At 32.5% G+C, this 15,921-nt stretch overlaps 1 protein-coding gene across 1 annotated transcript; it reads right to left on the bottom strand.

The window, feature by feature from the left end:
• Nucleotides 1-101: 101 nt before the first annotated feature.
• On the bottom strand, nucleotides 102-15,766 carry LOC143235800 (cytosolic Prostaglandin E synthase-like). Its single transcript, XM_076473997.1, is given in 6 exon segments — nucleotides 102-650; nucleotides 3,628-3,697; nucleotides 13,331-13,370; nucleotides 13,373-13,404; nucleotides 13,406-13,444; nucleotides 15,732-15,766. Coding segments are annotated over 6 exon segments (351 nt in total). The 3' UTR covers nucleotides 102-515.
• Between the last annotated feature and the right edge of the window lie 155 nt (nucleotides 15,767-15,921).

Below are 15,921 nucleotides of genomic sequence, written 5' to 3'. Positions count from 1 at the left end.
GGAAAATAGGTCTTTTCCATTTACTTTAGGCATAAGCAATTGGGAAATAACACTTTCTGCCCAGGAACAAGAAAAAGTAAAAATTGTGTTACATAGTGTTATTAATCATATCTGTAAAACTGAACTGCTACTCTCAAAATGCTAATTTCAGTTTAAATGATTTTGTAGACAAAATGAACAAGCAAGGTTATAAAACTAAACAAAATCTACAAAAACATTCACAATCTGTCTTTCCCAGGAACAAAAAAATTTAATATTTACTGCTTAACAAATTTAGAATGATAATTACCAATTCAAGATAAATAGCTAAGTATTACAATTCTAGCTTCAAACTTTAAATAAGTGAATATTTTAAATATGATTCACCATACAAGGTATCATCTGCCTCTGGCAGGTCAATGCGAGCAGGTCGTACATAGTGTACATCTATAATTTTTAATGAAAGGCATATTACACTACAGTTGGTGTGTCTTAACATAACAGGTGTTACTAATTGTAAAATAAAGTCGAGACCATTAAAAATAACTTAAAAACAAAAAGAGTTCCATCACCTTTTTGTCATCTTTCAGTAACCTGCTCCAATAGGGGCCTTCTTCACTTTTGATAAGAATAAATTCGATACCTCTTCCACATACTGCATACCGTGATTCCTTAGAACAGAAAATATATTTATGTGATTCAGCAAACCCATATAAAACATTTAGTAACCACAAAATACACCATTGAATATAATTATAGCAATGTTTTGTATGTGTGAAACCATACAAAGTCTGAGATGCCCTTCAATACAAACAGATGGATTAACCATGTCCAAGTATTCAAAACCATGATTGATCTTAAACATTTGTCATTTCTTCATTTTAGTGAAAAGTGGCAGAATGGGATATATGTTAGTGAAATTAAATAATTTATATCTAAATGAAGTTAAATGAATAAACAAAATCATGAGGAATGACTGCATTAAAAACAGCAAATTCCATAAAATGCTTATGTGTGTGTGTGTTTGTCCACCAGAGGGGATCAAATCCCAGATTTTAGCAATACAACCCGTAAAATTTCACTGAATCACCAGAAGACTTAGTTCTTATTAGAAAGTGTTTACAGGTGACAGGCATGTTTAATTACATTAACATATTTCATGACCAGTATCATTTCATAAAGTGAGTAATGTCACTGACTCTGGGCATACAAGATATGTAACACAACCACCAACTGCATTTCCAGGTTAAACTGAAAAGGAATAGTCTTTTGATAAAATAAACCATCCTCTTTAGAGTTATTATTGTGCCTCTCTTGTGAAAGTGGGTTACTCAAGGTCCTCCCGGTTTTCCCTCCATTTAATTCACTGGCTCTTTTGGACTTTGTCCTAGCCATGGCATTGGTGATTCTGCAAGAATGTCCACTGATGTGATGTTTTATATGACCACTTCCAACCTTTCTTCTTGTCATTTCCAAACAAACTTCATGGATTAAAGCCATCATTGACATCTGTGGCCCTGGCCTTAACTTTCAAATTGCCTCTGCATCCTCTGGACATTTGCCAGGTCTCGGGACAGACATTCAACAGATCCTTCAATCAGCATACACTAACACCCATGGATATTATAATCATTAAATCCCCCGAACTAACTATAGCATATTTATGGACTGGGCAAAGGGGAATAATCCTATCTTCGAATACCCCAGTTTGAGAAAGTGAAAAACCTTTCCCAAAAAACTAAATAGCTGCCCCGATATTTGATTTATTTGTGGAATCTTGTAACGCAGACATCGTGAGGACTATCTGCACTAGCTGTTCTTAATTTTGAAGTGATAAACTAGAAGGGTGGTGTAAATACATCATACAGCATTTCTAATTCACTGCTTCCTGCTAGTACAGTGGACAACGATTCTGAATATATTCACAATTACTGGAAAATAAAATTTGTACTTTTCAATTTTGTGTACTAAACAATTTATCATTACCAACATATCTGTTTGTTTGAAGTTAAGGACAAAGAGATACAATGGGCTATCTGTGCTATGTCTATCATTGGTATCGAAATCCAGTTTCCAGCATTGTGAGTCCTGCAGAGATAATGCTGTGGCACTAATGAGACTCCAATGTATCTTTGTGATTATGATGCAGAAGTTCATTTTTAGCCCATTTGACATATTAAAAGGAATATATGTTAACACAAAAGCAATGTTTGAAGTTTGCAACCCAAATTGATATCCTTAATTTTGCTACTAACTCAAGTTGTAATTTCTTACATGGTTGCCACAACCATTATAGGTCAAATCTGCAATAGACCTATAAGCCAAAAATCTTTATTAAGGCACTTCCTTAATCTGTCTGTTAGATGTCACATTTTATCATTAAAGGTACAGTTCCTACACATATTTGCTGGAACAACTGGTCTCAAAACTTGTATAATGTGTGGGAAAAGTGCAGCTTAACAATTAACACTGTGAAGCTAAGTTCTGCTTTATGTACAGAATTTCATCTTTAATGTTTTATAAAAGTTTTTATACATAAAACTTATTTAAAATAAACATTTTGTAAGGGAAGTAACATTTGGTCTGAAGAAACGAGGGTTTTTTAAATTGTTCAATTTTTTTAAACCATAGACTGCTCTGATGACATTACATCTGGTCATAATCCACTCTGTATATTACAATAATGTGACTTAATCAAGTTTAGAGATGTTGGACAATTTTAAAACCGATGAAGCAGCAAGAAGTGTATCCATATACCTTTACTGGTGTACTAATTTCATTAACCTTGCCATTAGTGCAACAAGTGGTAAAAGATCATTTTTGAGACTAAAACTGATAAAACACTTTTGTATTCCACGATGGAACAAAAACAAATTAAGTGCTCTAACACTAATTTACATATAAAATTAAACAAACAGAGAAAAAAATATAGACAAATTAAGGAAAAGTTCTGCCCCAATGAAAGCTCGTGAAGCCCCATTTATTGAATGTTAATCTCAGTTTTTATACGTATTTTTATATAATGTAGTATGGTTACAAGGTCTGCCTGGGTCCCTGCAATTCCTATGAAGTCACAGAATGAAAGTGTTGTAGTCGCATATTCATGCTACAACACATGGTTGTTAACAGTTCAGCCATTACACAGTGGTTGTAAGTACTTTTTGACTAAAATTAATTTTTATACTTATTGAGAACAAGTAATTTACTACCAAAATCACACATGAGTGAGCAGCAAATGTTATGCTGCAGTTAGTAGATTTTCTCTGTGTATACTGGTAGCATTATGCTTTGACAAAATATTAAGAGTTTCTTATTTGATTGATTAATTGTATATTTTATAGAAAAAAATAAATCTACAAACCAAGTCTCATAGGATTTGGTGTCAAAGTACACCCATGCAGTACCTAAAAAAGAAACAATAGGTGCACCAAGCGTGTCATTATGGTAAGGAAAGGGTGAACACAGATTTCTGTTAAAAAATTTCAAAACATTGTTTGGTATATAGATAATGTAACTACAGTATATGGTGCCATTTTAAATAGTTAGGGTTACAATAAGATGCTATTGATAAGTTCAAGTGAAATGCGAGTTAGAAGAAAAAAGTATTATAATAAAATAAAGAAACCACTAAAAACTGTAAAACTTTACCTCTGGTTTAATTTTCTTCAAAAATTCTAGAATGACTTCTTGTTCTTTGTTCTCTGTTCCTCCTTTTCCCCTGTAGGAAAGAAACAAAAACCATGAGAGAGGACAAAAACAAAAGTAACGAATACAATGTGTCATTTAAATATGAAGCTTCATTTGTTTGTAAAATACATACAAAACTAACATATATGAAGTTACTCATGACGTTAGAAAAACACTGGTTCAAGAAGTCTTGATACAACCTGAGTGCCTTTCAAATGTAGACCTTTGTTCTTCGAGGGCAAATTGGAAACCACTTATGAAGTACAGTACTCAAATAGATTAACTAAGTGTGCATGGGGTGGTCTAACAGGTTGACCCCATATTGTGGAAGAAATTACTCTAATTTTAGACTTGTTATGTGTACCTCGTGAAATGCACAAGCATGAGACAAGTTAGTCTATATTTGCTGTAATTTTCATAAAATGTTAACAGTAGCTATCATAGGTTAGGGGGATTAAACTTTTCATTCACATCAAAATAGCCTCAGACTAAAAGATTTTGGGAACCACTGGACTAAAAGTTACCTCTCTCGTTAAACATAACTACTAGAAAAGAAATGGAGTTCTCTGTATGTCACTGAAAAATAACCATTTTTCATAATCCTGACTGAGTTAATGAGACTTAATTTATTGTCACCAGTCTTATGTATCAGTGAAACACACATGGTGCTCTTGGTAATACACACATACATAAACACACATGGTGCTCTTGGTAATACACACATACATAAACACACATGGTGCTCTTGGTAATACACACATACATAAACACACATGGTGCTCTTGGTAATACACATACATAAATACACATGGTGCTCTTGGTAATACACATACATAAATACACATGGTGCTCTTGGTAATACACACATAAATACATATGGTGCTCTTAATACACACAAATACATATGGTGCTCCTAATATACAAATAAATACATATGGTGCTCTTAATACACAAATAAATACATATAGAGCTCTTAATAATACACACATACATAAACACACACAGTGCTCTTAATAATAAACACACATGGTGCTCTTAATAATGCATATCAAGAACAGTTATTCTTACCTTCTCCTAGAAGTCAGAAAAAAGTACCTTTTGTCCCTAGATTCTAAACACTGAAAGATACTCCTTATCCTACATACTCCCTAGATTCTAAACACTGAAAGATACTCCTTATCCTACATACTCCCTAGATTCTAGACACTGAAAGATACTCCTTATCCTACATACTCCCTAGATTCTAAACACTGAAAGACTCCTTATCCTACATACTCCCTAGATTCTAAACACTGAAAGATACTCCTTATCCTACATGCTCCTAGATTCTAAACACTGAAAGATACTCCTTATCCTACATACTCCTAGATTCTAAACACTGAAAGAGACTCCTTATCCTACATACTCCTAGATTCTAAACACTGAAGATACTCCTTATCCTACATACTCCCTAGATTCTAAACACTGAAAGATACTCCTTATCCTACATACTCCTAGATTCTAAACACTGAAAGATACTCCTTATCCTACATACTCCTAGATTCTAAACACTGAAGAGACTCCTTATCCTACATACTCCTAGATTCTAAACACTGAAAGATACTCCTTATCCTACATACTCCCTAGATTCTAAACACTGAAAGATACTCCTTATCCTACATACTCCCTAGATTCTAAACACTGAAAGAGACTCCTTATCCTACATACTCCCTAGATTCTAAACACTGAAAGAGACTCCTTATCCTACATACTCCCTAGATTCTAAACACTGAAAGATACTCCTTATCCTACATACTCCCTAGATTCTAAACACTGAAAGATACTCCTTATCCTACATACTCCCTAGATTCTAAACACTGAAAGATACTCCTTATCCTACATACTCCCTAGATTCTAAACACTGAAAGATACTCCTTATCCTACATACTCCCTAGATTCTAAACACTGAAAGATACTCCTTATCCTACATACTCCCTAGATTCTAGACACTGAAAGATACTCCTTATCCTACATACTCCCTAGATTCTAAACACTGAAAGATACTCCTTATCCTACATACTCCCTAGATTCTAAACACTGAAAGATACTCCTTATCCTGCATACTCCCTAGATTCTAAACACTGAAAGATACTCCTTATCCTACATACTCCCTAGATTCTAGACACTGAAAGATACTCCTTATCCCACATACTCCCTAGATTCTAAACACTGAAAGAGACTCCGTATCCCACATACTCCCTAGATTCTAAACACTGAAAAAGACTCCTTATCCTACATACTCCCTAGATTCTAAACACTGAAAGAGACTCCTTATCCTACATACTCCCTAGATTCTAGACACTGAAAGATACTCCTTATCCTACATACTCCCTAGATTCTAGACACTGAAAGATACTCCTTATCCTACATACTCCTAGATTCTAAACACTGAAAGAGACTCAGATCCCACATACTCCCTAGATTCTAAACACTGAAAGAGACTCCTTATCCTACATACTCCCTAGATTCTAAACACTGAAAGATACTCCTTATCCTACATACTCCCTAGATTCTAAACACTGAAAGATACTCCTTATCCTACATACTCCCTAGATTCTAAACACTGAAAGATACTCCTTATCCTACATACTCCCTAGATTCTAGACACTGAAAGATACTCCTTATCCTACACACTCCCTAGATTCTAAACACTGAAAGATACTCCTTATCCCACATACTCCTAGATTCTAGACACTGAAAGAGACTCCTTATCCTACATACTCCCTAGATTCTAAACACTGAAAGATACTCCTTATCCTACATACTCCTAGATTCTAGACACTGAAAGATACTCCTTATCCTACATACTCCTAGATTCTAGACACTGAAAGATACTCCTTATCCTACATACTCCTAGATTCTAGACACTGAAGATACTCCTTATCCTACATACTCCTAGATTCTAAACACTGAAAGAGACTCCTTATCCTACATACTCCCTAGATTCTAAAACACTGAAAGAGACTCCTTATCCTACATACTCCTAGATTCTAAACACTGAAAGATACTCCTTATCCTACATACTCCTAGATTCTAAACACTGAAAGACACTCCTTATCCTACATACTCCTAGATTCTAAACACTGAAAGATACTCCTTATCCTACATACTCCCTAGATTCTAAACACTGAAAGACACTCCTTATCCTACATACTCCCTAGATTCTAAACACTGAAAGATACTCCTTATCCTACATACTCCCTAGATTCTAAACACTGAAAGATACTCCTTATCCTACATACTCCCTAGATTCTAAACACTGAAAGATACTCCTTATCCTACATACTCCCTAGATTCTAAACACTGAAAGATACTCCTTATCCTACATACTCCCTAGATTCTAAACACTAAAAGATACTCCTTATCCTACATACTCCCTAGATTCTAAACACTGAAAGATACTCCTTATCCTACATACTCCCTAGATTCTAAACACTGAAAGATACTCCTTATCCTACATACTCCCTAGATTCTAAACACTGAAAGATACTCCTTATCCTACATACTAATGTTCTTTCTCTCATAAAATTAACATTTTTAATTACTGTCAGCAGTTACTAGATAGATATATACATTTTTGTGTCTCAGAAAATAAAGGGCTGTCCTGCATTCCTCCATGAGGTAATTTTTATCCATGTATTATAGTTAAAATCAAATAAAAAATTTCCAAATGTCAACTGAAGCTTTTCATTTTCAAAATTATGTTAATATTATACTTGAACATCCACTTTCATAAGAAAGTTTACCTCCCCAAATTCCCATGTAAATAATTTTTGAATGTGCTAGGATGCCAACTGGCTAATAAATGGGAGAAACAAAAGAAATTTGGTTTATAGAAGTCTTACTTCCAGAATTTTTTTTATCACATTGTTTTATTCTAGAAAACAGTGGCTTTGAAAACAAGTAGTGGCCCTCAAAAATTGAAATTTCTTTGGCAAACTTACTTGTCTCTTTCAGAGGATATGTTTATTGAAGTAATTTAAGGTACAAAGGTGATGGTATCTCATAAATGGAAGATTAGACTCCATAAAAAGTGTCTACCATGTAAACTATTTCTGTGAAGTGGGAAATGTGAGGGGCAGAGAGCCGGAAATGTGAAGCCTACAAAACGACTAAAAATAACTAGGTACTAGTTCTAGTGTTACTCATTTTCATGACTCGACCTAAAAGGTATACACAAAGCACTAAACTTAGACAGTCACTTAAGGAGTTATTTTCTTAACGAGGCAGTAGAATATGATAAAACAAAATGTTGAAAGATATTAAAATACATAACAAGATTGTCAAACCCACATGTGCATCATGTGCTAGAATGTACCTATTTAATCCTACTGATCTGATGTACACTCAGAGTGAACAACTGAAAAGACAGAATACAGTTACAGACTCGGTCAAACTGACAGAGGTTGTTCGGAAAGTTCAAGATCGGGTTCCTTGTTCCTTCTTACAGCAAAAAAGTCCTACCTGCATCTTGTACAAGAAAATTAATCGTTGTGTACTACGGAAGTCACATACTACAACAAGAAAATGTTTTTGATATTTAATAAGTGGTTCTAAGACTAAAAATTATAATGAAGAAAACCAGGTTTGTAAAATGTAACCAAAGTGCCATTATGGGTGTTATGGAATTCATAATAGAACCACAGAACATCCAGTTGTTGTTACTGGGTAATCAGAAAGAGAGCACAGATGACAAAGAGGTTATTTTTCAAAATATTTATTCCTGAATACACGTGAAGAACACACAGTGAAAAAACATATGACTACACTATTAAGGCAACTTCTTCCTACAAACTCATTAAAACAGTGATGATACAATATGACAGCAGCCATATTGGTGGATTATGTTACCTGGATAATGGTGAAGCGCTTCATTTGGTGAGGATAATGGTGAAGTACTTCATTTGGTAAGTTGTATCACAGATATAATATGATTGGACCTTTGCATTGATACTTTCAAACAAAGTGAAAAGGTTTGTGAATTCCTGAAATAAAATTGCAACAAACACATTCAGAGATATGTATGCAACTTTGTTGTATATGGGTTCCAACATCTGAAGTTTCATAATTTCAACATCACATACTTGTACAAAGTATCAGGTGCCTTTAGGTTTTATATCAAAACCTAAGGAACATACTGACATAAAGCCTAACAGACTGACAAATGTTGAGAAAAATGAAGTTGTACATAGAGCACAAGATGTGTTGTTTACAGACAAGTTTGAATGAACAAATATCTGATGATATAATAAAGATGAGAAAACTAGCAACATATGTACAGTTCTTCAAAATTTACTTAAGAAAAATATCAAACACTTTGGAAAAAAATATGGATGAGTTAACTTGGTACTATGACGTACAGATTGCATTACCATATGAATGAATGTGAAGAACTGGGAGGCCATATCTCACCATATGACTGAATTACTGTTTTCTATATGGTAAAAATTATTTTGTGTCACAAACAAAGATTTCCACACTTTAAACACATAACTACCCACAATAACAATGACAAATGTGGCCAAATTCAGCTTTACTTTTCAGTTTTTATTATGTTTCATTAATATTAATAGATTCATACGCACTGAGATGCAGAATGCAAAGGAAAGTATTGACGTGTTTTCTGGTAGTGATGGCTCATGTATCCTTTTATGATGACATAGGTAACAATGCTATATCACCTACACATCTGGTAATAATACTTCATTCACAAGGAGACCTGTCAAATACCATTACTGAAATGTTTGAACTTAATAGAAAAAAAAAAATTATAAATTTCAAGCAGCCAATATAAGAGACTTTAATCTATGCAAAAACATAGTTGGGCATAATTAAGATGTTTTCTATATAAACAGCTGATATATTAACATACTCGATTCTTCAGGGTTTGTGTTGTTGTGAAATTTCATACAAGCTGGAAAATAAATAAATGTGAAGAAAATTTGTGAGAAAGTGACCCTTTAGGCACCAACTGCGGTAAGTCGGAAGATGTACATGGCAAAAGTTTCTAGGGTTATTTCAGCATTAATATCAATAATAGTGAAACAGACAACAGCAAAACAATCTACATTAGACGTGCGAGTATTCAAAACACAAAGGTGATCAAAACAAAATAGAAATGGAAGAATTATAGGTGACCTAATATACAATGAAGATATTCCAAATACAATGGGTGATGTTTGTAAAAGAAATTTCTCTGCTAAGGTGAACCTATCAGTAGCAGAAACAGGTGTTACAACACTGTTCAAAGACAGCTAAGAAATGCACTTAATAGCTTTTAACTAAAATTTCTTAAAAGCTACAGTTTACATTACTGCTAAAGAACCCTCAGAGCAGGAGTTGAACAACATATTTATTTACCACAAAAAACTGTGTACAAAGTTCCAGTTTTGTGGGAAGAATCTCCATTTTTCCCCACCTTAAAATTTGCAAGTTCTTATGAAATAAACTTTTACTCTGAAATAAGACCTATAAAAATAGGTGTTCAGTCTGAGACTTGATAGCTTACTTTATAGTTTTCTTAGATAACCAAGAATATGACATACCTCATAAAGCAATGTCCTAATGTTTGAGAAAGAAATCAATTTTAAAGTAAATTTTGCTAAGTATCAAAATTCTAAAAAGTGGTTTAGTTTAGTTTTGAAATATTTAATTTGAAAAAAAACTGCAAATAAAAACTAAGGAAACAAATCTCTATTTTGGCTCTAAGCTGTTACCTAAAATTACATTTGGTAAAGTCAAAATAGGAATCTGTAGTGTGTGTTAACAATATCTCAAGCCCTATATTCTTAGTTTTGTTTTTATTGTACCCACATCCAGATTGTTTTTAAATTCCCAATGTTTTACTTTTATTATTTAATAACAAGGAACCCACTTTTTAGAAAATAAAAGTTTTGAGATGACTGAGTGATGAAGAAACTACAGGTCCACAATCCCTTTTCCAAAACCCTTGGGGCCAGTTGTGTTTCGGAATTTGGAATTTTTCAGATTTTAGAACAAATGTATCACCCCAGTAGGGTCCAGGGCAGCACCCCATAATCATTTTCACAGTGAAATTAAACACAAAGTCAGAAAATAAAAAGCAAGAAAAAAATATCACTAAACAGTAGATGCATGTGTGACCAGTAGGAGCAGTAAGACACAGCTGACATGCCTGTCAGATTGCTGGACCACACTGCCACACTACACCTGAGTGATGTGGGTCAAGTGGGTGTGGAATCAGGTCAACTGTTATACTGACGCTCTACACTCCACAAAAAAAAAAAAAAAAACTTCGGTTTTCAGAGCTTTTTGAATTTTGGAACTTTGGATATGGAATTGTGGACCTGTATTACAAATATATGATGTTTGGACAATACTCTGCCATCTTCAATCAAACATTCTCAAAACTTTTAGAGGCTTTTTTTATGGTCAACTATGAGTAAAAAATTACTTGATATAATGACTAACTTTACACAGTATACTGATAATAGACATAGCTAATACAGTTCATGATGATTAAACTTGGCTATTGACTATACAATCACATTAGTTTGAAATGTAAAACACTAAGCTGTAGCTGAAAATTATCATTGAGATTTGTTTCAGAATACAGCTAGCGTTTATAGTTTCTGTGTAACTAAATTCTCTGTATATAATGCATAGCAATGAGCAACTGCGTAGCTAGACTAAAACAACCCCAATGGTCAAGAAAAAACATTCTACCAGTAAGAAAAAAAACCTTTTGAAATCAAATATATTCATCTAAATCACTACCTTAAATAAACCTTTGTGTCTTAACACTTTCATGATGGATCACAGGTCAAAGGCCAGTCATCTCATTTGTTGACTTGAATTCCAAATTTTATTGAACTAGTATTTAATGCATTTATTGCAACAAGTTTCAAATCAAATTGTAGATTATAATTCAAACTTTAATATTATATATGAGTTAATATCTTAATTTAAAAGTATACGTTAAAAGAACACACCTAAATATTGATGTTTGTAAGTCACATGGTATGTTAAATGCAGCACTGTTTAAAATTAGATGTTTGTAATGTCAAAACCTGTCTGCAGTTTCATAAAAATTAGGATCTCAAATTTTCAATATTAACAAGCTAGAATATAAAATAAACTCGTATCTTTTTATTCTGCTGTTGATTCAAACACAATAGTTCTGTTCACTTCTTTCCATTTTTGGAAATGGTCTCTTATATGCACTTACTTCAATATATGACATGTAAATAACCAATTGACAATTTAGAATATCCACCTATTGGTTTTCTCTGCCATTTTAATCCATGGAAAAGCTACCACATTCTTTCAAACCAAGACTTATAGAAGGAAGATTGTATCTTTAGTCTGCTCAAAGTTTCAAGTTGTTTTTAAACCTAAATACAGCTCAGTTACTGAGCTTAATAAAAATTATAGTAGAATTATATGGTATCATACAGTTACTTATATTTTTTAAGTTATTAAAATGTATATATAAAACTACCTTAAAAAAACAACTTTTGTTTGATATCTTTCATGTGCAAAATGTTAAAAGGTTTTCCAATCTATGTTAAGCAGTAACTTTGTTCAAAGGTCGTAGTAAGAAGAGATGACACGAGCGAATGTGCACCTGGTCAATTTAGGAGGTTTTAGAGATTACTCAAATAATAGTTGAGATATTTGGGATGAAGAATAGTTTTTAATGATAACATGAAATCACCTTGCACTCAGACAAGTAATGAAACAGTCGCCATTTTCACAAACAAATTCTTAGTAAAAATATTTCATTAAAAGATCAGGTTTTTTTGTGTACAAAAACTTGTAATCTTCACTAAAAGTCTACCAAACTTTGTGAAGATACACAAACTATATCAAAAGTTATAGTACAAATATTTTAAGTGTGCAAGTATATAGATAACTTGTGTATATTATACCAAGCCCATTGTGAAAGGGTTAAAGTAATTATTTTACAAGTACGTGTTATAATATTTAATATTATGTTTAACAATTTTCTTTCACTCCTTACCTTCATACACAACATAGGGTTGACTCCTAAAGACACAGATCATTATAGTGTACAAAGTACCACATGTTAGTTACCTAATGTTCATATATTATTGGCTGGTAATTCTTGTTTGATACTGTGCTTAAACTTTTTACAGGAACACCACACTTCTGTAAAGAAGCCAACTCAAGAAGTACAATAAAAGTTTACACTAGAATTATGTTTTTAACTTATACAGAATACAGAAGAACCTAAATTTTCAATACCTTTACAACATTCACAAAGCTTTATTTAGTCTTCTAAAAATGTTTGGGTGCAATAAACCAAGCTGTACAATATTTAGATTTACAAAGAAAATTTAACAGATTTTTTTCCTTTCTTTGTAAGCCTAACATTAGTACTTTTTGTGCATTTTTATACATACAACCTTAACAGTCAAAAGTAAATATTTTAAAGTGTTGTTTGAACTGAATCTTTTCTGTTTAAGGTTCTTTTGCCCAATTGTTCTATTAGGGTTTTATGTAATTCCTTGTGATCATTATTATGAATCATTATCATGGTTCACAATAAACAAATATACCTATTAGTTAAAGTTTCAGTATTACAACATTGCATAATTGTAGGTACAGTAATAAAACAGCCTACCTGAAGTAAAGTTTATCAGTTTCTAGTTTAATTGTTGGATTTTACAGTCCTCTATAGCTATCTTAACATATAAAGGTTTTTCTTTGAGCCCATACCACTGGAGGAGGAAGAAGCCTGAAAAATATTAAAACAAACAATTTTAGAAAACATACACAGTTATGGTAACTCAATGATAGAAACATACACAGTTATGGTAACTCAATGATACAAACATAGACATTGACAGCAAGTCACTAATTCTTAACTTCTTAAACCCATGAGAATGCTGCCAGCATCTAGCCAAAAATTTCTATTTACCCATTAGACAGTGACAGCATCCAATAACACTTGTCTCATGGGCTAAAAACTAACGAAATCAGATTATCCCAAAATAAAGAAAACTGAAATTTATTAAGATATGGTGATGATTATTAGTAAATTATGAAAATAATTCTGGCAGAACACACAAAAAATTACTGGTTTAAAAAGAGTCGTCCCTCACCCAATATAATAATTAAACCAAACAAAATTTAGCCCTTTGCAGTGAATAAAAATGTGTATGTTACATGGTATTATTTGAGACATTCATAACTTACACAAAAGTAATTAATATTTATAAAAACAACTACTGGCAATAATAAATCTAAACAACCTTAATATATAAACCAATTTTATAGAAACTGTCTGGACCCTGTATCACTCTGATATCTTCATTTAGCATAAAATGAAAACTGCTGTTTCTCAAATTCAAACCATTGGATGTAAATGTTTTAAAATGCAATATAAGATAACTAATTTAGTTGTTGTTTTATAATAAAAAAGTTTGGAAACTTTATTTTTGATCTTAAATAAAATTTCCTATACAAAAAATTAAGAACACTGGGTGCCACAAATGTATGATCAACACAAATACTGTCATCATCTCTGTTTTAATGATTCACTAAAACACCAGGGGTGTTATACTCTGGTTCAAAAGTGTCTGATACATTTAAATCTATTTAATAAATAATGCAATTAATGTAAATGTATAAATAGCATCTCTTTAAAATGTGTAATTAGTTATCTCTAAATTTTCACTACAAAATCCTTTCAGTCTCAAATGGTTAGATGAGGCTTGCCATTTGACCAGCCTTGCTCTAACATGTTAAGCTTGTTTCTTCTCAAAATGATACGCTGTTTAAGAGAGACTCGACTACAAATCTGTTAACATTTTTCATCCACATGATAACTCACTTCAAAGACTATATAATTATAATAAATGTAACTTATTACATTGCTGCCTTGTACAATATAACATTAACAGTAAGAAAGCATATTCTCAAAAAGCAATGACCACTGATGAGGATGAAATGTCTCATACCTCTAAAACTGAAAGCAAAGTTACTAGATAGGTGAAAGAAAAATCTTAGATTAATTCTGTAAGACTACACTGTTAACATCCATAAACTATTTTAATGTGTACAAGTATTTGTTTGTTTTGTAATTTCACGCAAAGCTACATGAGGGCTATCTGCGTTAGCCATCCCTAATTTGGCAGTGTAAGACTAGAGGGAAGGCAGCTAGTCATCAATATCCACTGCCAACTCTTGGGCTACTCTTTTACCACAAACAGTGGGACTGACCATCACATTATAATGCCCCCACGGCTTAAGGGTGAGCATGTTTGGTGCAACAGGGATTCGAACCCACGACCCATGTACAAGTGAAAAATCTTATACCTTACAATATGAAAAACTAGTAAGAAATACATCACGAATTAAAAATTACCAAATTATGTCTTATCCTATTTTTTATTAACTATTATGACAGCAGTATTACTAGCAGTACTAATTTGTTTTATTAACATTACTTAGACCTAGAAAGGTTTCAGTTTCCTAACTTTATAACGTTTCACAATTATAGTCTATGCTTTGTTTAAAACAAACAGTAATTGCATTACTATAAACGTAATAACAATTTGCATTCAAATAGCAACTTATTTTGGGTACTGCTAATGTTAGTCTACTAACAGTAATATTAGTTGTAGTACTATGACTGATAACCTATTGCTCACACTAGAAATGTCTTGTTCTGAATAATTCCTTTTTTTAGTTGTGAATGTGAATTTAATAAAAACCAATAATAATTAAAATTACTAATCACTTATAATAACAGTAATATTACATTATCTTACTAGACCGTTTTATTGTTGTCTTTACACTTAACTTAGTGCAGCACCTAATAGTAATAATATTCTATATTTAGTAATAAGTTTGACAAATATGAACTTGAACTGTTAAAGCAACGGTAATATTCGGCACAACTTACAAGTAACGTTGATAACAACTAATTACTAATAAATCACTTAACCATATTCCACTCAGAAAATACAGGCTACATTGTTATTTGGATACAAAAACTTATCAAATGAATTTTAACTTACTCGTTTTGATTGTTAGTATTTACGCAGACTGACATTTCTTAAAAGTCAAAAGACGTGTTATATGCCCAATACCCACTTTATTTTCATGGAAAATTGTATAATGGTGCTAAGCATGTGCAATACTAATAGAACAGTCCCGCTGATAAGTTAAAGTTCCTTAACAATTAGACACAATATTGTATTAAAACCA

This window comes from Tachypleus tridentatus, chromosome 12 (genome assembly GCF_004210375.1).
Source record: "Tachypleus tridentatus isolate NWPU-2018 chromosome 12, ASM421037v1, whole genome shotgun sequence".
Taxonomy (NCBI): Eukaryota; Metazoa; Arthropoda; class Merostomata; order Xiphosura; family Limulidae; genus Tachypleus; species Tachypleus tridentatus.
This window is presented reverse-complemented; position numbering and strand designations above follow the sequence as displayed.